We start from the raw sequence: 24,717 nt of genomic DNA on the forward strand, positions 1-24,717 counted from the left end.
CCAGTCCATAGTGGATCTAACATAATAGTGTGAGAGTCCAGTCCATAGTGGATCTAACATAATAGTGTGAGAGTCCAGTCCATAGTGGATCTAACATAATAGTGAGAGTCCAGTCCATAGTGGATCTAACATAATAGTGAGAGAGTCCAGTCCATAGTGGATCTAACATAATATTGTGAGAGTCCAGTCCATAGTGGATCTAACATAATAGTGTGAGAGTCCAGTCCATAGTGGATCTAACATAATAGTGTGAGAGTCCAGTCCAGAGTGGATCTAACATAATAGTGTGAGAGTCCAGTCCATAGTGGATCTAACATAATAGTGAGAGAGTCCAGTCCATAGTGGATCTAACATAATAGTGTGAGAGTCCAGTCCATAGTGGATCTAACATAATAGTGAGAGTCCAGTCCATAGTGGATCTAACATAATAGTGTGAGAGTCCAGTCCATAGTGGATCTAACATAATAGTGGGAGAGTCCAGTCCATAGTGGATCTAACATAATAGTGTGAGAGTCCAGTCCATAGTGGATCTAACATAATAGTGAGAGTCCAGTCCATAGTGGATCTAACATAATAGTGAGAGTCCAGTCCATAGTGGATCTAACATAATAGTGAGAGTCCAGTCCATAGTGGATCTAACATAATAGTGTGAGAGTCCAGTCCATAGTGGATCTAACATAATAGTGTGAGAGTCCAGTCCATAGTGGATCCAACATAATATTGTGAAAGTCCGGTCCATAGTGGATCTAACATAATAGTGAGAGTCCAGTCCATAGTGGATCTAACATAATAGTGTGAGAGTCCAGTCCATAGTGGATCTAACATAATATTGTGAGAGTCCAGTCCATAGTGGATCTAACATAACAGTGAGAGTCCAGTCCATAGTGGATCTAACATAACAGTGAGAGTCCAGTCCATAGTGGATCTAACATAATAGTGTGAGAGTCCAGTCCATAGTGGATCTAACATAATAGTGTGAGAGTCCAGTCCATAGTGGATCTAACATAATATTGTGAGAGTCCAGTCCATAGTGGATCTAACATAATAGTGTGAGAGTCCAGTCCATAGTGGATCTAACATAATATTGTGAGAGTCCAGTCCATAGTGGATCTAACATAATAGTGTGAGAGTCCAGTCCATAGTGGATCTAACATAATATTGTGAGAGTCCAGTCCATAGTGGATCTAACATAATAGTGTGGGAGTCCAGTCCATAGTGGATCTAACATAATATTGTGAGAGTCCAGTCCATAGTGGATCTAACATAATAGTGTGAGAGTCCAGTCCATAGTGGATCTAACATAATAGTGTGAGAGTCCAGTCCATAGTGGATCTAACATAATATTGTGAGAGTCCAGTCCATAGTGGATCTAACATAATATTGTGAGTCCAGTCCATAGTGGATCTATCCCTGAAACCTGAACCTGAAATAAAGAACAAAGAGGTCATAATCTTACCATACATTAGGGGAATAACTGAACCAATACGGCGGGTCATTCAACTCAAGGAAGAAAGAACACCAGAAAGAATGTGAAAAAGAGACAACCGGAAGGTTTACAAGAAGCCTAAAACAAAAAATCCGGACAGGAAATCTTCAAATCGGCCATATCAGATCATTGCAAATAAGTAACCACATCATGGACCGGGACAACGGCAAAATTATCGGCACATTAAGTAACACATTCAAACGATGGATTAAGGAGGCGATCGAACTAAAAAAGTGGCTTAATGAAACCATCACTCGGGATGAGGGAGCATACCTGGGACTCCCTCCTCCATGAACCATCAAGCGGCCAACCAGGTAGACTTGACAGGTCTGCCTGGTTGGCCACGCCTATAAGAACAGCTGATGGGCAACACGTCACAGTGGTCATGTGACCCTTCTTAGGAAGACTGCAGACGACAGTCCAAACATGTCAGTTAAAGATTCCATCTAATATACCGAAAATATGGTCTGATTACAAGATCATTTGAAAAAATATCTGAATAAGAAGACATAATTCAGCTTTTTGAGCAAACCCAAATCCTCCTTGACATTTTGCCACGTTTGTGTCTCCTTTAAATGTTTGCCAGAATCTTTTATTCTCTCTGGCTTTCAGAAAGCAGCACACCACCCGGAAGTGAGCGAGGAATTAAAGTGCAAGGCCCTCCAGTACGGCTCAGAATGCACCACGGGATACATCAACCTCTTGGAACAAGTTTTACAGGTTGGAATACGGGAGTCACCTCTGTTGTGTTTGACGACCGTCTTTTTCGGACTATAAGGCGCACTCAAAATCCTTTCATTTTTTTCAAAACTCGACAGTGCGCCTTAGAACCCGGCGCGCCTAATGTACGGAATAATTCTGGTTGTGCTTACTGACCTGGGGCCGTACTTATCAAGCTTCTTGGAGTGCCATTTTACACTTGAGTCCTGAGAATTTGCTAAATTTAGTCCTACTCTCAAACTTAAGAATAAAAGCTTTTTATCAACGTTCTTAAGTTTAAGAATCACTCCTACTCTCCACGATATTTAAGAGACCTTCAGAGGTGTCTTAAGTGGTTAGGAGTTGCCAGCGGGGGATGGCACTGAGGCGAGAGAGACGTGCGCGAACGTTCAGGGAACGGAACAATGTTTTGTTTTGTTTTTATGACGAGCAGCTGATCAAACGGTATCGTTTAGACAGAGCGGATATTATTTTTGTCACAGATTTAATACTTTTCGATTCCTTGTTGATTTCTGCATGTGTCTGCAGTGGGCTAGTATATATAGAGCCACCCACACCAGTTTCAAATTAGTTGCCTAATTAATGAATTGGAAAGAAAATGTTATGACAGTAGCGTATGTGTGTGGCCGTGAGGTGAGTGACGTCAGTGAGTGTGTGGGCGAGAGAAGAGAGGGAGCGGTAGCGTGAGTGCCGGCGGGGACTAGTTTGTTTTGTATTATTTTGTAGTTTATTGTCAAAATATACACTCCCATTGTCCACTTAAATATTTCCAAGATATTTCTTTATTCTTAGACAACGGATTCCCTTCCGTGATTGGTCATTTCTATGGACACAGAAATGACGTCACCTAAAATTCTGTTTACGGCACATAGTAATGTCGTAATTCAGCTCTGAGTGTGACACTTAAGATTCAGTCCTACACTTCGCTGAAAGTGTGAGTAAGACGCTTGATAACTAACTTTTAAGTGCAGCTTTCAGCGAAGAATTTATTTACTCTTAAGTCAACTCTTAACAGACTTCTTAGGAGTAATTCTAAGAAGCTTGATAAGTACGGCCCCTGGAAGCTATTTTTTTTGGTACATGGTGTAATGATAAGTGTGACCAGTAGATGGCAGTCACACATAAGAGATACGTGTAGACTGCAAGATGACGCCAGTACACAACACCAAAACTTTAAATGTTCCATTGAGAATATAGAACATTACACACGGCGCTCAAAAATCTGTCAAAAAAATGTTTTTAGTACGACTTTGGTAAGCTATGATAAGTGTGACCAGTAGATGGCAGTCACACATAAGAGATACGTGTAGACTGCAAGATGACGCCAGTACACAACACCAAAACTTTTAATGTTCCATTGAAATGTAGAACATTACACACGGCGCTCAATAATCTGTCAAAACATTTTTAGTACGACTTTGGTAAGCTATGATAAGTGTGACCAGTAGATGGCAGTCACACATAAGAGATACGTGTAGACTGCAAGATGACGCCAGTACACAACACCAAAACTTTAAATGTTCCATTGAGCATATAGAACATTACACACGGCGCTCAAAAATCTGTCAAAATGTTTTTAGTACGACTTTGGTAAGCTATGATAAGTGTGACCAGTAAATGGCAGTCACACATAAGAGATACGTGTAGACTGCAAGATGACGCCAGTACACAACACCAAAACTTTTAATGTTCCATTGAAATGTAGAACATTACACACGGCGCTCAATAATCTGTCAAAACGTTTTTAGTACGACTTTGGTAAGCTATGATAAGTGTGACCAGTAGATGGCAGTCACACATAAGAGATACGTGTAGACTGCAAGATGACGCCAGTACACAACACCAAAACTTTAAATGTTCCATTGAGAATATAGAACATTACACGCGGCGCTCAAAAATCTGTCAAAATGTTTTTAGTACGACTTTGGTAAGCTATGATAAGTGTGACCAGTAGATGGCAGTCACACATAAGAGATACGTGTAGACTGCAAGATGACGCCAGTACACAACACCAAAACTTTTAATGTTCCATTGAAATGTAGAACATTACACACGGCGCTCAATAATCTGTCAAAACGTTTTTAGTACGACTTTGGTAAGCTATGATAAGTGTGACCAGTAGATGGCAGTCACACACAAGAGATACGTGTAAACTGCAAGATGACGCCAGTACACAACACCAAAACTTTAAATGTTCCATTGAGAATATAGAACATTACACACGGCGCTCAAAAATCTGTCAAAATGTTTTTAGTACGACTTTGGTAAGCTATGATAAGTGTGACCAGTAAATGGCAGTCACACATAAGAGATACGTGTAGACTGCAAGATGACGCCAGTACACAACACCAAAACTTTTAATGTTCCATTGAAATGTAGAACATTACACACGGCGCTCAATAATTTGTCAAAACGTTTTTAGTACGACTTTAGTAAGCTATGATAAGTGTGACCAGTAGATGGCAGTCACACATAAGAGATACGTGTAGACTGCAAGATGACGCCAGTACACAACACCAAAACTTTAAATGTTCCATTGAGAATATAGAATATTACACGCGGCGCTCAAAAATCTGTCAAAATGTTTTTAGTACGACTTTGGTAAGCTATGATAAGTGTGACCAGTAGATGGCAGTCACACATAAGAGATACGTGTAGACTGCAAGATGACGCCAGTACACAACACCAAAACTTTAAATGTTCCATTGAGAATATAGAATATTACACGCGGCGCTCAAAAATCTGTCAAAATGTTTTTAGTACGACTTTGGTAAGCTATGATAAGTGTGACCAGTAGATGGCAGTCACACATAAGAGATACGTGTAGACTGCAAGATGACGCCAGTACACAACACCAAAACTTTAAATGTTCCATTGAGAATATAGAACATTACACACGGCGCTCAAAAATCTGTCAAAATGTTTTTAGTACGACTTTGGTAAGCTATGATAAGTGTGACCAGTAGATGGCAGTCACACATAAGAGATACGTGTAGACTGCAAGATGACGCCAGTACACAACACCAAAACTTTTAATGTTCCATTGAAATGTAGAACATTACACACGGCGCTCAATAATCTGTCAAAACGTTTTTAGTACGACTTTGGTAAGCTATGATAAGTGTGACCAGTAGATGGCAGTCACACATAAGAGATACGTGTAGACTGCAAGATGACGCCAGTACACAACACCAAAACTTTAAATGTTCCATTGAGAATATAGAACATTACACACGGCGCTCAAAAATCTGTCAAAATGTTTTTAGTACGACTTTGGTAAGCTATGATAAGTGTGACCAGTAGATGGCAGTCACACATAAGAGATACGTGTAGACTGCAAGATGACGCCAATACACAACACCAAAACTTTAAAGGCCTACTGAAAGCCACTACTAGCAACCACGCAGTCTGATAGTTTATATATCAATGATGAAATCTTAACATTGCAACACATGCCAATACGGCCGGGTTAATTTATAAAGTGACATTTTACATTTCCCGCTAAACTTCCGGTTGAAAACACTTTTGGATGATGACGTATGCGCGTGACGTCGCCAGTGAAACAGAAGTATCGGTACCCCATTGAATCCAATACAAAAAAGCTCTGTTTTCATCTCAAAATTCTACAGTATTCTGGACATCTGCGTTGGTGAATCTTTTGCAATTTGTTTAATGAACAATGAAGACTGCAAAGAAGAAAGTTGTAGGTGGGATCGGTGTATTAGCGGCGGACTACAGCAACACAACCAGGAGGACTTTGAGATGGATAGCAGACGCGCTAGCCGGCGAACTCACCTTAACTTCCTCCGTCTCGCCGACCGCTTCTGTGATCGGATGAAGTCCTTCGTCGCTCCGTCGATCGCTGGAACGCAGGTGAGCACGGGTGTTGATGAGCAGATGAGGGCTGGCTGGCGTAGGTGGATAGCTAATGTTTGTATCATAGCTCTGTGAGGTCCGGTTGCTAAGTTAGCTTCAATGGCGTCGTTAGCAACAGCATTGTTAACCTTCGCCAGCCTGGAAAGCATTAACCGTGTATTTACATGTCCATGGTTTAATAGTATTGTTGATCTTCTGTCTATCCTTCCAGTCAGGGGTTTATTTATTTTGTTTCTAGATGCAGTTAAGCACGATGCTATCACGCTAGCTCCGTAGCTAAAGTCTTTCGTCGATGTATTGTCGTGGAGATAAAAGTCACTGTGAATGTCCATTTCGCGTTCTCGACTCTCATTTTCAAGAGGATATAGTATCCGAGGTGGTTTAAAATACAAATCCGTGATCCACAATAGAAAAAGGAGAGAGTGTGGAATCCAATGAGCCAGCTTGTACCTAAGTTACGGTCAGAGCGAAAAAAGATATGTCTTGCACTGCATTCTAGTCCTTCACTCTCACGTTCCTCATCCACGAATCTTTCATCCTCGCTCAAGTTAATGGGGTAATCGTCGCTTTCTCGGTCCGAATTGCTCTAGCTGCATTGAAAACAATAGGAAAATGTAAGGAGCTGTTCAACTGACAACGTCACGCTACTTCCGGTAGGGGCAAGGCTTTTTTTTATCAGATACCAAAAGTTGCGATCTTTATCGTCGATGTTCTATACTAAATCCTTTCAGCAAAAATATGGCGATATTGCGAAATGATCAAGTATGACACATAGAATGGATCTGCTATCCCCGTTTGAATAAAAAAAAATTCATTTCAGTAGGCCTATAAATGTTCCATTGAGAATATAGAACATTACACACGGCGCTCAAAAATCTGTCAAAACGTTTTTAGTACGACTTCGGTAAGCTATGAAACCGCACCGCTTGATGGATTGTCGGTGCATTAAACATACGAGTATTATTATGGTGTGTGTACAAGGACCGCAAAATGGCACCTATTAGCAGACATATATTGCAATATTATACAAAAGCAACTTTTCTTACCTTCTGGTACCTGCTGATGTGTATTTGGGATCTGCATAAGTCCTGAAAATGTGCGCGTGTCCGCAATTATAGTCTCTATCTTCTTGTTATGTGACATTCATACTCCACTGTTGCCATTTCTAATATAAAGTAGTGTAAAGTTCTTACTTATATCTGTCAGTAAACTCCCCATGAAAGCGCTAGAACATTGCACACTCTTGGCATTCTCTCCATGCGCTTCAAGAGGTAGTCACCTGAAATGGTTTTCACTTCACAGCTGTGCTTGAAGCTCATGGAGAGAACGCCAAGAGTGTGCAAAGCAGTAATCAGACCAAAGGGTGGCTATTTTTGGAAGAAACGAGAATACAAAACATGTTTTCAGTTATTTCACCTTTTTACATAACTCCACATGTGTTCATTGATAGTTTTGATGTGACAATCTACAATGTAAATAGTCATGACAATAAAGATTGAATGAGAAGGTGTGACCAAACTTTTGGCCTGTACTGTATGTAAGAAAAAGTAAAAATCATATTTCCATTCAATTGACAATTATTATTATTATTATTATTGGTGTTGACTTTGTCCATGATGTGTGTTGAGGTGGTGCAGAAGCCCACTCTGGAGCAGAAGCAGCAGCTGGCTGTCCACTCCAGACACGTGGCAGGGTGTGTGACGGAGCTCATCCAGACAGCCGAGGCCATGAAAGGTAAAACCGTGGTGACATATGCTCGCCCACTCCCACGCAACACAATCATTAAAAGGTCGCATCCGTGCGTCAAAATATTTCTGGTATTTATGCCGTAACCTGATTCTGAAACAGACAATATCCACACTTCGGGGTAAATCTGAAAAATCAGGGGTGTCAAACTCCAGTGTTTCCCATAAACTGCAAAGATACCTGTGGCGGTGGGGGCGTGGCTATGGGCGTGGTCACCATGACATCATCGAGTAATTCGCATAACTTACTACAATGATATGATTTTCTCTAAAAAGGCTCAAAAAAATGTATACTTACTAATTAATAATAACAGTTTTGTTTTAAACGTCCATCCATCCATTTTACAATATAACTGCAACACTTTATGTACATATATATGTACAGATTTGAACAATAAGTTATTCACTGAAATATATTTATTAATTGAGGTTCTTACAAAAAATATATCTTATAAAATATAAAAGCTAAAATGTCTCTTAAAGCTCTGCCCCTTTAATTAGTGCATACTAAATAATGTAACTTTAGCCTACTACTACAACCATATTATTTACCAGCAACATAAAGTGAAACAGAGGCAGAGGTGTCCTGCCACAGTCAGTAACAAATAAACAGAAAACAGTAGTGGTCAAATACAAATAAGGCAACAAGAGAAGTATCCTACACTTCTCTTTTGTAAAGTAAATCTGAACAGCCGATACGGGCATCTACATCAACTATATGATTTGCCTGTGCTGTGTACATACATCTACTGATGCTTAGTCTGGACACATCCTCAGTGACCTCTTGGATTCACCGGGCGTTTCGGGTCTCTCAACTGGTCATACGCCCTCCTCCAAGCGACCCAACCGGGGGTGATCAAATCCCCCGGCTTGTGTCCAGACGGCTCGCTAGCTACCACGACTCCAAGGATCTCCTCTTTTGAGCCACAACCATCTCGAGGCCCTTTCCGCCGCTTCGGTGGTACTGCGGATGGCTCTCCTCTTTCTCTCTCCATCGATACCCAAACTGCTGAAGGCTCTGACCAAGGAACGGGCTGAAAATCCTCTGCATCCAACCTCCACAGGGAAACACCTTGCTCTCCAACCAGCCTGTTGACAGTCGCTGACCAGTCCCGCATACTTGGAGAGCTTCCTCTCGAAGGCTTCTTCCAGGCGATCTTCCCACGGGACTGTCAGCTCCAGCAGCACAGCTTGTTTGGTGGACTCAGACACAAGGACAATGTCTGGTCGCAGGGTGGTGACTGCGATGTGGCTGGGGAACTTCAGCTGGTTTTCAAGGTCCACCAACAACTGCCAGTCTTTTGCAGACGTCAGGATGCCTGCTGATGTTCTACTAGCAGGAGTTGGCGTGTCCCCAGCTCTGACAAAGGCGATGGTTTTCTTGGAGGGGTGGAACTGTTTTGCCAATGCCAGTCCTGTGCTAATGGCTTCAGCGATGGTCTTAAGGACTTGGTCATGCCTCCACCTGTACCTTCCATCTCCAAGTGCCCTTGTACAGCAACTGAGGATATGTTCCAGGGTTCCTCGCTTGGAGCACAGTGGGCATGCTGGTGTCTCTGCTATGCCCCATGTGTGCAGGTTTGAAGGGCTTGGGAGCACATCATACACTGCCTGGATGAGAAATTTGATGCGTTGCGGCTCGGCTTTCCAAATCTCAGCCCAGGTCACTCTCCTCTCAACCGCATTGTCCCATCTTGTCCAAGCTCCCTGTTGCTTCATTCCAACAGCCTTGCAGGTTCCTGTCTCCTCCACTGCCACTCTCACCTCATCCTGAACAAGACGTCAGCCTTCTTTCCCCCTAGTGTTCAGTTGGGGAGTTGGAAAGAATCCTAGCCCAGCTCGACCCCGTGTGACTGCTCCAACCAGGCTCCTGTGTCGCAGCCTTGCATCTGCCTCTTGAACTGCTTCCTCTGCCCTCCATTTCCTGCCAGTCCTCACTTGGATCCCTGCTTTGGCCACCTTCGGATCACTTGAGTCCCTGTACTGTACCACTTCTCTGGCTCTAGTTACCTTAAATTCCTCCTCCAAGGATTTGAAAGGCAACTGCAGTTTGTTGCTGTTCCCGTAGAGTGCAATGCTACTCAGGCTCTTAGGTAGTCCCAGCCATCTCCGGAGGTGGTTGCTGACCCTCCGTTCTAGGATCTCAACTGTCGAGATGGGGAACGAGTAGATGAGGAGGGGCCACAGGATCCTGGGAAGAATGCCATGCTGGTAAATCCAGGCTTTAAACTTCCCAGGTAAGCCTGACTTGTCCACGGATTTCAGCCAGCCATCCAACTCAGCGCATGTCGACTGGATGGAGGTTGTGTCTCTCAAAGAGCAGTCAAAAACCTTGCCCAAGCTCTTGACTGGCTTCTCTGAGATTGTTGGAATGGCCGTGCCTGTGATGTTAAACCGGAACTTGTCCTCCACCTTCCCCTTCTTCAGCACCATTGATCTGGATTTGGCGGGTTTGAAACGCATCCGGGCCCACTCCACCATCTTTTCAAGTCCCTTCAGAATCCAACGGCAGCCTGGAACTGATTCTGTCATGACTGTGAGGTCATCCATGAATGCCCTGATGGGTGGTTGCCTTTGTCCGGAATTTGTGCGGGGCCCTCTGCACTCTGGCTCAGCAGACTTGGTGAGCATGTTCATGGCTAGTGAGAACAGTGTCACAGAGATAGTACACCCTGTGATAATACCAATCTCCACTTTGTGCCAACTGGATGTTGTTGGTCCGGAAGAGACCCTCATCCTGAAATTGCTGTAGTAATCAGCAATGAGGTCTCTACACCTGCTGGGTACATGATGTTTCATCAGAGTGAGTTGAACGAGCTTGTGCGGAATGGAGCCGAATGCGTTTGCCAGGTCAAGCCACAGTACTGATAGGTTGCCCTTGTTCTCTCGAGCCTCCCGAATGAGCTGCGTCACCACACCGGTATGCTCCATACATCCTGACATTCCTGAAATGCCGCCTTTCTGGACAGATGTATCGATGTAGGTGTTCTTTGCCAGGTAGGTACACAGTCGTTTGGAAACAGCGCTGAAGAAAACCTTTGCCTCAACGCACAGCAGGGAGATGATGCGGAACTGGTCCAGCTGAGTGGAGTTTTCCTCCTTTGGGATCCATACCCCTTCCGCCACTCGCCATTGCTCAGGGATCCTCCCCCTTCTCCAGAAGACTCGCAGGATTTTCCACAGTCGCTGCAGGAGTTTGGGACAGTTCTTATACACTTTGTATGAAGTGCCGCTCGGTCCCGGTGCAGAGCTTGCCCTCGCTCTGCGGACAACCTCCCTGACTTCCTTTAGCTGCATCATACATATCAAACTGCAATTCTGGTTCAGGGGGGTCTATGAGGTTGTTACACTCTCCCAACTCCTGCTCTCTTGCGGGGTCACTGTACGTCTGCTTCAGATGTTGATCTATGTCTTCCTGCGAGGAGGCCAGTTTGCCACTGCGCTTCTGTCCCAGCAAATCCTTCGTGAACTTGAAGGGGTTAGCGATGAAAGCAGCACGTTTACGTGCCCTCTCGCGTCGCCGCCTCCGATGCCACTCTGCCCGACGGAGAATTCTGATCTTTTTACGAAGGATGCACATCAGCTGGGCCAGGCCAGTGCGTTCCTCATGTCCTGCCGCCTTGTACTGGAACTTCAGCGCTTTCATCTCCTGCCTAATGTTATGGATCCTTATAGCTCTGTGGTTCTTTGAGTACGTGGTTCCGGAGCTTCTCTTCTCCTCCTCGCCGAACCGTTCAGCTGCAATGCTGACAATGATTGTTGTCATAGCTTGCAGCTTCCCGTCGGCTTCTCCCTTCGCCGTTGCCTCCAAAATTTGGTCGACATCGTCATCGAGTTGCTTCCAGAGTGAGGTCATGCTAGCTGCAGGCCACTTGATCCGCCTCCGTTTAGACTTGATGCTCGAGGGAGCAGTTTGCAACACATGGAGGTTCTGGGCACTATGGGGTGACTCCGGGCCTGGCACCTCCTGCGTCTCACCAGGTGTAACACCTGTGCGTTGTGTTGCTTCTGCTCCCATCAGGCACTTCTTCCTCGCTTGGTGGATCTTTAAGCCATGGATGTTCTTGCAGACTTTACCGCATGTACACTGCGCGCTCATAGTCGTTTGTGGAGCTAGACAGGACAAAAAAAAAACAATTATTTTTTTTTTATTTTATTTTTTTTAAATTTGTGGCGGACGTAATTCTTTCGTGGCGGGCCGCCACAAATAAATGAATGTGTGGGAAACACTGAACTCATTTTCATTGAGGGCCACGTCGCAGTAATGGCTGCTTTTAGAGGGCCGCTTTTTTAAAATTAACTTACATTATGCATGCATAACCTGTGATTAGTCATGATTCATGGAAATGCATATGCATTAGATTATTACATTTTTTTATGTATAACTTGCTCTAAAATCATAAATAAAGGTGGCAAGCAGATATTTAACTACCGTGTTTGTTTTTATCTCACAAAAATAGTTTTGCAATACAGTATATAATAATATAATTGGCATGATCAGATACTACTACCTTCTATGTTAGCTATTTCTCTTTGTTTTTAATGTCTATTTTTTATTTTCTGCTGGATTTACTCTCTATTTTATGCTGCAGCTGTCACATATACTGTAATATTGTCGTTATGTGCGTACATGGTAATTGTTACATTTTGTATATATGATATAGACCAGGGGTCACCAACGCGGTGCCCGCGGCCACCAGGTAGCCCGTAAGGACCAGATGAGTAGCCCGCTGGCCTGTTCTAAAAATAGCTCAAATAGCAGCACTTACCAGTGAGCTGCCTCTATTTTTTTAATCGTATTTATTTACTAGCAAGCTGGTCTCGCTTTGCCTGACATTTTTAATTCTAAGAGAGACAAAACTCAAATAGAATTTGAAAATCCAAGAAAATATTTTAAAGACTTGGTCTTCACTTGTTTAAATAAATTCATTATTTTTTTTACTTTGCTTCTTATAACTTTCAGAAAGACAATTTTAGAGAAAAAATACAACCTTAAAAATTATTTTAGGATTTTTAAACACATATACCTTTTTACCTTTTAAATTCCTTCCTCTTCTTTCCTGACAATTTAAATCAATGTTCAAGTAAAAAAAAATGTTTATTGTAAAGAATAATAAATACATTTTAATTTAATTCTTAATTTTAGCTTCTGTTTTTTCGACGAAGAAAACTTATTATGATTAAAATGCAAAAAAATTATTCTGTCAAATCTAGAAAATCTGTAGAATCAAATTTAAATCTTATTTCAAAGTCTTTTGAATTTCTTTTAAAATTTTTGTTCTGGAAAATCTAGAAGAAATAACGATTTGTCTTTGTTATAAATATAGCTTGGTCCAATTTGTTATATATTCTAACAAAGTGCAGATTGGATTTTAACCTATTTAAAACATGTCATCCAAATTCTAAAATTAATCTTAATCAGGAAAAATTACTAATGATGTTCCATAAATTCTTTTTTTAATTTTTTCAAAAAGATTCGAATTAGCTAGTTTTTCTCTTTTTTTTTTCGGTTGAATTTTGAATTTTAAAGAGTCGAAATTGAAGATAAACTATGTTTCAAAATTTAATTGTCGTTTTTTTTCGTGTTTTCTCCTCTTTTAAACCGTTCAATTAAGTGTAAATATCATTAATTATTAATAATAACATAGAGTTAAAGGTAAATTGAGCAAATTGGCTATTTCTGGCAATTTATTTAAGTGTGTATCAAACTGGTAGCCCTTCGCATTAATCACTACCCAAGAAGTAGCTCTTGCTTTCAAAAAGGTTGGTGACCCCTGATATAGACATAATATAATATAATATAATATAATAAATCAGTATATGTAACATACTGTACATATATTATGTAAATATTACGTATATATGTTATATTTTATATCGCTATATTTAGTCTATTTATACCTGCATTGTCCTTTCCATCCTTACACTTTCCATCATTGTAACTGAGCTACTGTGTGTAACAATTTCCCTTGTGGATCATTCAAGTTTGTCCAAGTCTAAGTCTAAGATACTATTAAAGTTTTAAATATGAATTTTTTTTTTTTGGTCAAAATTGAAAGAATGAATGCATTTAGTACAAAAAATTAAATAAAAAAGTATTTTTATGGAAATCCATTTTTTCCAGGCTTTCGCGGGCCACATAAAATGATGTGGCGGGCCAGAACTGGCCCCCGGAGCTTGGGTTTGACACCTGTGTGCTAAATGATTCCCTTTAGGAGTAGACTCGGTTTATTATTAGCGGCTTTGGGTTTGGTTTCTTGTTTTATTCAAAGTCACTTGCAAATTTAGTGAGTCACTGGTTCCGTTATTATTATATTTAGCTTGAGTAGTATCTTATTTGGGCTTGCTTTTCTGTCTGTATTTCTCTTTTCTTTTTCCTGGTTATCATGCCTGCCTACAAACAAACTCATAACGTACAGTACGGGCCAAAAGTTTGGCCACACCTTCTCATTCAATCTTTATTTTCATGACTATTTACATTGTAGATTGTCACATCAAAACTATGAATAAACACATGTGGAGTTATGTACTTAACAAAAAACGGGGAAATAACTGAAAACATGTTTTATATTCTAGTTTCTTCAAAATAGCCACCCTTTGCTCTGATTGCTGCTTTGCACACTCTTGGCATTCTCTGCATGAGCTTCAAGAGGTAGTCCCCTGAAGTGGTTTTCATTACGCAGGTTTGATTAGTGGAATGTCTTGCTTTTATCAGTTGTGTTGTGAATGAGAAGGTGTGTCCAAACTGTACTGGCCTGTACTGTATGTACAGTAGAGATAGATTCATGGCTATTTGAAAGAAGCCAGCGGTTCTACGTCGTTCCGATTAGAAAACTAGCTTGTTACGACTGTACTTTTATAGAAGTAAACCGGTCGTAACTCGTTACATCATGGAAACAATCACTGGCGGCAGTTAGAGTGGACGGAAATACCGCAGATGTACACATCACACTAATGTACTTTATTGCTGGTAAATATTCCGACATTTGCCTTGTAATGTTTTTGATTGATTGATTGAGAAGTTTATTGACATCTTAAAGAATTGAATTCATGTAATGCTTTAAAAATGCAAATGGATGGCACAAAAAGCCAAAAGGCTCGTTTCCATTGTGGTGCCATTAAATATTCAACACATTTGATACATTCAATAATGAGATATGTATAATCTGTAACATGTACACTACCGTTCAAAAGTTTGGGGGTCACCCAAACAATTTTGTGGAGTAGCCCTCATTTCTAAGAACAAGAATAGACTGTGGAGTTTCAGATGAAAGTTCTCTTTTTCTGGCCATTTTGAGCGTTGAATTGACCCCACAAATGTGATGCTCCAGAAACTCAATCTGCTCAAAGGAGGGTCAGTTTTGTAGCTTCTGTAACGAGCTAAACTGTTTTCAGATGTGTGAACATGATTGCACAAGGGTTTTCTAATCATCAATTAGCCTTCTGAGCCAATGAGCAAACACATTTTACCATTAGAACTAGGGATGTCCGATAATATCGGCCTGCAGATATTATCGGCCGATAAATGCGTTAAAATGTCATATCGGAAATTATCGGTATCGGTTTTTTTATTATCTGTATCTGTTTTTTTTTTTGTTTTTTTTATTAAATCAACATAAAAAACACAAGATACACTTACAATTAGTGCACCAACCCAAAAAACCTCTCTCCCCCCATTTCTTTCTGTTATCAATATTCTGGTTCCTACATTATATATCAATATATATCAATACAGTCTGCAAGGGATACAGTCCGTAAGCATTATATATCAATATATATCAATACAGTCTGCAAGGGATACAGTCCGTAAGCACACATGATTGTGCGTGCTGCTGCTCCACTAATAGTACTAACCTTTAACAGTTAATTTTACTCATTTTCATTCATTACTAGTTTCTATGTAGCTGTTTTTATATTGTTTTACTTTCTTTTTTATTCAAGAAAATGTTTTTAATTTAGTTATCTTATTGTATTTATTTTTTTTAAAAGTACCTTATCTTCACCATACCTGGTTGCCCAAATTAGGCATAATAATGTGTTAATTCCACGACTGTATATATCGGTTGATATCGGTATCGGTTGATATCGGTATTGGTAATTAAAGAGTTGGACAATATCGGAATATCGGATATCGGCAAAAAGCCATTATCGGACAGCCCTAATTAGAACACTGGAGTGATAGTTGCTGGAAATGGGCCTCTATACACCTATGTAGATATTGCACCAAAAAGCAGACATTTGCAGCTAGAATAGTCATTTACCACATTAGCAATGTATAGAATGTATTTCTTTCAAGTTAAGACTAGTTTAAAGTTATCTTCATTGAAAAGTACAGTGCTTTTCCGTCAAAAATAAGGACATTTCAATGTGACCCCAAACTTTTCAACGGTAGTGTATGTAATGTAAATATTACATCAGGTTGTGCAATATTGGGCCATTGTTGACAGTGACATCACTACTAAGAATTTCCCCTCATCATTTATACAATAAAAACTATTCACTTTTACTACAAACATTTCCATACAAAACAGTCCAAAAATATTTTGTTTAAAAAATATTAAGAAACCTTTTTTATATATTAGTGCTGTTAAATGATATTTCTTTTTGTTTAAATTAGATTAATCATGCTTTTGAATTTGGATTATTCATGATTAATCACAATAGGCCACACTTTTTGTGCAGGCGAGCTACTTTTCCATGTACCAAGTGGAAGGGATCATTCATATGTATCATTTATATTCATTTATTTATGAAAGAGAGGTTAAGAAGTTAAAGGTGTTTAATGATAACACAAGCATGTTTAACATTCCTTTCTTTCATGAAGACAAGAATATAAGTTGGTATGATTGTGATGACTTGCATTGACTGGAATCAGACAGTAGTGATGATAACCTCCACATTTTCCAATGGAGGAGAAAAAAAAAGTCCTCCTTTCTGTCCAATACCACATGAAAGTGCTTGCTTTTTCTTTGTCCAGCTTCCATACTCCTTTTTGTACACTTTACAAGAAATACATTGGCGGCAAACTCCGTAGCTTGCTAGCTTTCTGAGACTGAGACTCTACCGTGAATTGAATAACGTGGACAAGTTGAAAAACTTATTCGGGTGTTACCATTTAGTGGTCAATTGTACGAAATATGTACTGTACCGTGCAATCTACTAAAAAAAAATGTTTCAATTAGGGATGCAGGCCGATATTATCGGCCGATAAATGCGTTAAAATGTAATATCGGAAATGATCGGTATCGTTTTTTTTATTATCTGTATCGGTTTTTTATTTTATTTTTTTTGTTTTTTATTAAATCAACATAAAAAACACAAGATAGACTTACAATTAGTGCACCAACCCAAAAAACCTCCCTCCCCCCATTTCTTTCTGTTATCAATATTCTGGTTCCTACATTATATATCAATATATATCAACACAGTCTGCAAGGGATACAGTCCGTAAGCACACATGATTGTGCGTGCTGCTGCTCCACAAATAGTACTAACCTTTAACACTTAATTTTACTCATTTTCATTCATTACTAGTTTCTATGTAACTGTTTTTATATTGTTTTACTTTCTTTTTTTATTCAAGAAAATGTTTTTAATTTAGTTATCTTATTTCATTATTTTTTTTAAAAAGTACCTTATCTTCACCATACCTGGTTGTCCAAATTAGGCATAATAATGTGTTAATTCCACGACTGCATATATCGGTTGATATCGGTATCGGTAATTAAAGAGTTGGACAATATCGGAATATCGGATATCGGCAAAAAGCCATTATCGGACATCCCTAGTTTCAATCAATCAATCAAAACTCTTATTTTGTTAGCGCAGGCAGGATGAAGCGGCGCTTTTATTGTGAAGACAGGAACTGTGCAGTCGGTCTTTAGAGTTTTGACGGCGGGTACGGCGCGAGAGTCTGTTGAAATAAAAAGTGTTTCTGGCCTTCCTGTCGGTCGTTTTTTCTTAATAATGATCTGGCGTCATCTCACAAGACCCTCGGGTGCCGTGAATGTCAATCAAGTGACCAAAGTGACGTCTTGGTGAAGATTGATGATTAGGGATGTCCGATAATGGCTTTTTGCCGATATCCGATATTCCGATATTGTCCAACTCTTTAATTACCGATACCGATATCAACCGATACATGCAGTCGTGGAATTAACACATTATTATGCCTAATTTGGACAACCAGGTATGGTGAAGATAAGGTACTTTTTTTTTAAAATAATAAAATAAGATAACTAAATTAAAAACATTTTCTTGAATAAAAAAGAAAGTAAAACAATATAAAACCAGTTACATAGAAACTAGTAATTAATGAAAATGAGTAAAATTAAGTGTTAAAGGTTAGTACTATTAGTGGAGCAGCAGCACGCACAATCATGTGTGCTTACGGACTGTATCCCTTGCAGACTGTATTGATATATAATGTAGGAACCAGAATATTGATAACAGAAAGAAATGGGGGGAGGGAGTTTTTTTGGGTTAGTGTATCTTGTGTTTTTTATGTTGATTTAATAAAAAAAAAAAATTTTTTAAACGATACAGATAATAAAAAAAACGATACCGATAATTTCCGATATTACATTTTAACGCATTTATCGGCCGATAATATCGGACATCCCTATTGATGATCGATCATTTTTAGGTCTATTTTTTTAATGCCTGGCTGGGGACGGACTGACACACCCTCCGCCATCCACCGCTAGCTCGCCGTCCACGTAATGGCCACCCCTGCCGTAGAATACTGAAATCGGACCAAACAGGACTCCCCGTTTCGAAGTGCTCCCGATGAAGCTGCACTGTGACACAAACATGTTGGAGTGATGCCAGCTGAAGCTGCACTAAGTCTGACAGCGGCCATAGATTGTGTTTGGATGAGAATTAGATTCTGGGACTATCTACTTGGTCTCTCTAACGTGGTCTCTCTCTTTCCCTCTTCCCTCCGCCTTCCCTTGCTGCCTCAGACGGAGGTAAGTGGGCTATGCTGTCTTCTGTTCCCTAGACCGGTGTTTTTCTACCTTTTTTGAGCCTTTTGCGTTGAAAAAATGCGGAGGCACACCACCAGCAGAAATCAGTAAAAAACGAAACTCAGTTGACAGTAAAAAGTCGTTGTTGACATTGTTGGATATGACTTTAAAGCATAACCCAGCATGCATCACTATAGCTCTTGTCTCAAAGTAGGTGTACTGTCACCACCTGTCACATCACACCCTGACTTATTTGGACTTTTTTGCTGTTTTCCTGTGTGTAGTGTTTTAGTTCTTGTCTTGCGCTCCAATTTTGGTGGCTTTTTCTCTTTTTTGGGTATTTTCCTGTAGCAGTTTCATGTCTTCCTTTGAGCAATATTTCACACATCTACTTTTTTTTAGCAATCAACGCTATTTCAGTTGTTTTTATCCTTCTATGTGGGGACATTGTTGATTGTCATGTCATGTTCGGATGTACATTGTCTTTGCTCCACAGTAAGTCTTTGCTGTCGTCCAGCATTCTGTTTTTGTTTACTTTGTAGCCAGTTCAGTTTTAGTTTCGTTCTGCATAGCCTTCCCTAAGCTTCAATGCCTTTTCTTATGCTAGGTTCACACCAACGGCGCTTTAAAGCGGCATGCAAAGCGGCGTTAAAGCGCAACAAAGCCTGATTAAAGCGTGAGGGTCCTAATGGATGGTGGGAAAGCTTGTAGTGAAGCGGGACATGCAGCAAGTTCGCCAAAAAATTTTAAACGGTTTAAAAAAATTCTGCGCTCTGTCAAGAATGGAATAAAGCGCCGAGAGCGTATCAAAGCGTGACAAAGCCTGACAAAGCTCAGCAAAGCTTGACTCAAAGCGTAGGAAAGCTTAACAGATCTTGGTTCAAAGCGCAATAGGAAGTGACTGTGATATTGACGAGTGACATTGAAACTTGATGTAAAACCAACACAGGATTACAAATCCATTCTCTTTTGCATCATTGCCTTTTTTATACGATGATCATTGTTTCTGTACTCCTGCTGTTTGATGTTGCACTTTGACATTACTGTCTATCATTTTTCTGCATGAAAATGTTAATAATAAAGAGAATATGTTACGTGTAAAGGAAATGCCTTTTATTATTGTCAACTAGCATAAGAAATGAAAGATAGATATTTATTAAGATGACTAAGAAATAAAAGAAATGAAGATATAACACATAATATAACGGAAAAAAAAGAGAATTGAAAAAATAAATGAATATAAAAAATAAAAGAAATGCCTTTTATTATTGTCAACTAGCATACGAAATGAAAGATAGATATTTATTAAGATGACAAAGAAATAAAAGAAATGAAGATATAAAACATAATATAACGGGGAAAAAAGAGAAATTGAAAAAATAAATGAATATAAAAAATAAAAGAAATGCCTTTTATTATTGTCAACTAGCATACGAAATGAAAGATAGATATTTATTAAGATGACAAAGAAATAAAAGAAATGAAGATATAAAACATAATATAACGGGGAAAAAAAGAGAAATTGAAAAAATAAATGAATATAAAAAATAAAAGAAATGCCTTTTATTATTGTCAACTAGCATACGAAATGAAAGATAGATATTTATTAAGATGACAAAGAAATAAAAGAAATTAAGATATAAAACATAATATAACGGGAAAAAAAGAGAAATTGAAAAAATAAATGAATATAAAAAATAAAAGAAATGCCTTTTATTATTGTCAACTAGCATACGAAATGAAAGATAGATATTTATTAAGATGACAAAGAAATAAAAGAAATGAAGATATAAAACATAATATAACGGAAAAAAAAGAGAAATTGAAAAAATAAATGAATATAAAAAATAAAAGAAATGCCTTTTATTATTGTCAACTAGCATAAGAAATGAAAGATAGATATTTATTAAGATGACAAAGAAATAAAAGAAATGAAGATATAAAACATAATATAACGGGAAAAAAAGAGAAATTGAAAAAATAAATGAATATAAAAAATAAAAGAAATGCCTTTTATTATTGTCAACTAGCATACGAAATGAAAGATAGATATTTATTAAGATGACAAAGAAATAAAAGAAATGAAGATATAAAACATAATATAACGGGAAAAAAAGAGAAATTGAAAAAATAAATGAATATAAAAAATAAAAGAAATGCCTTTTATTATTGTCAACTAGCATAAGAAATGAAAGATAGATATTTATTAAGATGACAAAGAAATAAAAGAAATGAAGATATAAAACATAATATAACGGGAAAAAAAGAGAAATTGAAAAAATAAATGAATATAAAAAATAAAAGAAATGCCTTTTATTATTGTCAACTAGCATAAGAAATGAAAGATAGATATTTATTAAGATGACAAAGAAATAAAAGAAATGAAGATATAAAACATAATATAACGGAAAAAAAAGAGAAATTGAAAAAATAAATGAATATAAAAAATAAAAGAAATGCCTTTTATTATTGTCAACTAGCATACGAAATGAAAGATAGATATTTATTAAGATGACAAAGAAATAAAAGAAATGAAGATATAAAACATAATATAACGGGAAAAAAAGAGAAATTGAAAAAATAAATGAATATAAAAAATAAAAGAAATGCCTTTTATTATTGTCAACTAGCATACGAAATGAAAGATAGATATTTATTAAGATGACAAAGAAATAAAAGAAATGAAGATATAAAACATAATATAACGGGAAAAAAAGAGAAATTGAAAAAATAAATGAATATAAAAAATAAAAGAAATGCCTTTTATTATTGTCAACTAGCATAAGAAATGAAAGATAGATATTTATTAAGATGACAAAGAAATAAAAGAAATGAAGATATAAAACATAATATAACGGAAAAAAAAGAGAAATTGAAAAAATAAATGAATATAAAAAATGTGTGGAAAACAGTACACTGAGTTTTTCACATTTTTTTTTACTTATTTGTTTATCATATTTCTCTTTTTTATTACATTATGTGTTTTATCCTGTATATAATAAAACAAAAAGAGAAATCAAATAAATAGATAAATCTAAAAAAAAATGTGGGGAAAACTTAGTATACTGAGTTTTTCACTTTTTTTTTTTTACTTATTTGTTTATCATATTTCTCTTTTTTTATTACATTATTTGTTTTATCCTGTATGTAATAAAACAAAAAGAGAAATCAAATAAATAGATAAATCTAAAAAAAATGTGGGGGAAACTTAGTATACTGAGTTTTTCACACTTTTTTCTTATTTTTGTTGTAACAATGCACAACAGAGCTTGATAATCGTGTCAGAGCCTGATTTAAAGCGTCAGGATCGCATCAAAGTGTAATAAAGTTCAATAAAGCGTAATAAAACGTATCAAAGCGTGATTTAAAGCGTGATTTAAAGCGTATCAAAGCGGCATCAAATCGTGAGGAACGGTAACAAAGCGGCAACTAATTCGTATCAGAGCGTATCAGAGTGTATCAAAGCATAGCATTAATTCGGAGATCGGGATATTCGTGGAAAAATTGACAAAAATGACGGCGCTTTGCTCGCCGCTTTAAAGCGCGGCAAGCGCCGTTGGTGTGAACCAGGCATTAGGGGCACTCACCTTTTGTTTATTTTTGGTTTAAGCATTAGACACCTTTTTACCTCCCGCTGTTTCCGACATCTACAAAGCAATTAGCTACCTGCTGCCACCTACTGATATGGAAGAGTATTACACGGTTACTCTGCCCAGCTCTAGACAGCACCGACACTCAACAACAACACATCATTTGCAGACTATAATTACTGGTTTGCAACAAATATTTTTTACCCCAAATAGGTGAAATTAGATAATCTCCCACGGCACACCAGACTGTATCTCAACAGTGGTTGAAAAACACTGCCCTAGATCAACTTTCGCACCGTCAGAAGGGGGGTAGAGGAGCGTGGACGGCTGGAATGAAGGCTGGGGGGTAGGGCAGATTTCCCCTGAGCTGAACATAATCTAGGAAAACACCGTTCCATCTGCCTTAGCAAGCTGTTCCCAAACTGCTAGCTTTTATAGGCCCTTTAAAAAGTCCCATCAAAAGCCAATCGCTGCCTTTAGTTTCTCTTATTTAACTTTGAGGCACTGCGGAAAGCGTCCCCGACTCACAAGTGGAGGTCTGAGCAGTGTGGAATCAAAGGTTGTCGCTACAAGACGGAACACCTTTCATTTCAGGATCCGAGTGCGTGGACCCCGAGGACCCCACCGTCGTGGCAGAGAGCGAGCTCCTCGGAGCCGCCGCCTCCATTGAAGCGGCGGCCAAGAAACTGGAGCAGCTGAAGCCCAGAGCCAAGCCCAAGGTACGCCCTCGACATACAGTACAGGCCAGGAGTTAAGACACTCATTCAATCTTTATTTTCATGACTATTTACATTGTAGACTGTCACTTCAAAACTATGAATGTGGAGTTATGTACTTAACAAAAAAAGGTGAAATAACTGAAAACATGTTTTATATTCTAGTTTCTTCAAAATAGCCACCCTTGTTAGCATAAGCCACGGTTGTTAGCATAAGATTGGCAATATAAGTTAAAAATAGCATCTGACTTTGTGTGACTTCTTCTGGAGGCTACAATACATCATAGTACTTTATTTGTTTTGACATTAAAAAAAACAAAAAACGTATTTCCAAGGTGTGGCGGCTATAGCATCAAGCACACCTGTGAAGTGAGAACCATTTCCGGTGACTACCTCTTTAAGCTCATGGAGAGAATGCCAAGAGTGTGCAAAACAGTAATCCGAGCAAAGGGTGGTTATTTTGAAGAAATAGGAATGTGAAAACGGGCAGCACAGTGGAACAGGGGTTAGTGCATGTGCCTCACAATACGAAGGTCTCGGGGGTTGGCCCTGTGATGAGGTGGCGTTGTCCAGGGTGTACCCCGCCTTCCGCCCGAATGCAGCTGAGATAGGCTCCAGCACCCCCCGCGACCCCGAAAGGGACAAGCGCTAGAAAATTGATGGATAGATAGAATACAATACATCCATCCATCCATCTTCTTCCGCTTATCCGAGGTCGGGTTGCGGGGGCAGCAGCCTAAGCAGTGAAGCCCAGACTTCCCTCTCCCCAGCCACTTCCAGCTCCTCCCGGGGATCCCGAGGCGTTCGCAGGCCAGCCGGGAGACATAGTCTTCCCAACGTGTCCTGGGTCTTCCCAATGGCCTCTTACCGGTCGGACGTGCCCTAAACACCTCCCTAGGGAGGCGTTCGGGTGGCATCCTGACCAGATGCCCGAACCACCTCATCTGGCTCCTCTCCATGTGGAGGAGCAGCGGCTTTACCGGATGACAGAGCTTCTCACCCTATCTCTAAGGGAGAGACCCGTCACCCGGCGGAGGAAACTCATTTCGACCGCTTGTACCCGTGATCTTGTCCTTTCGGTCATAACCCAAAGCTCATGACCATAGGTGAGGATGGGAACGTAGATCAACCGGTAAATTGAGAGCCTTGCCTTCCGGCTCAGCTCTTTCTTCACCACAACGGATCGATACAGCGTCCGCATTACTGAAGACGCCGCACCGATCCGACTGTCGATCTCACGATCCACTCTGCCCCCACTCGTGAGCAAGACTCCGAGGTACTTGAACTCCTCCACTTGGGGCAAGATCTCCTCCACAACCCGTAGATGTCACTCCACCCTTTTACAGGCGAGAACCATGGACTCGGACTTGGAGGTGCTGATTGTCATCCCAGTCGCTTCACACTCGGCTGCGAACCGATCCAGTGAGAGCTGAAGATCCTGGCCAGATGAAGCCATCAGGACCACATCATCTGCAAAAAGCAGAGACCTAATCCTGCAGCTACCAAACCGGATCCCCTCAACGCCCTGACTGCCCCTAGAAATTCTGTCCATAAAAGTTCAGAACAGAATGGGTGACAAAGGGCAGCCTTGGCGGAGTCCAGCCCTCACTGGAAACG

At 39.5% G+C, this 24,717-nt stretch overlaps 1 protein-coding gene across 3 annotated transcripts in view; it reads left to right on the forward strand.

Annotated features, from left to right (window-relative positions):
- Positions 1-24,717, forward strand: part of tln2b (talin 2b) — a 410,959-nt gene that overhangs the window by 366,918 nt on the left and 19,324 nt on the right. For all 3 annotated transcript variants that reach the window (XM_062061302.1, XM_062061303.1, XM_062061304.1), the window contains exons 50-52: positions 2,099-2,206; positions 7,711-7,816; positions 22,979-23,103. In XM_062061302.1, coding sequence (XP_061917286.1) covers positions 2,099-2,206; positions 7,711-7,816; positions 22,979-23,103 — 339 coding nt within the window. The remainder of the gene's footprint in view (positions 1-2,098; positions 2,207-7,710; positions 7,817-22,978; positions 23,104-24,717) is intronic.

The sequence above is a fragment of the Entelurus aequoreus genome, linkage group LG10, assembly GCF_033978785.1.
Source record: "Entelurus aequoreus isolate RoL-2023_Sb linkage group LG10, RoL_Eaeq_v1.1, whole genome shotgun sequence".
Classification (NCBI taxonomy): Eukaryota; Metazoa; Chordata; class Actinopteri; order Syngnathiformes; family Syngnathidae; genus Entelurus; species Entelurus aequoreus.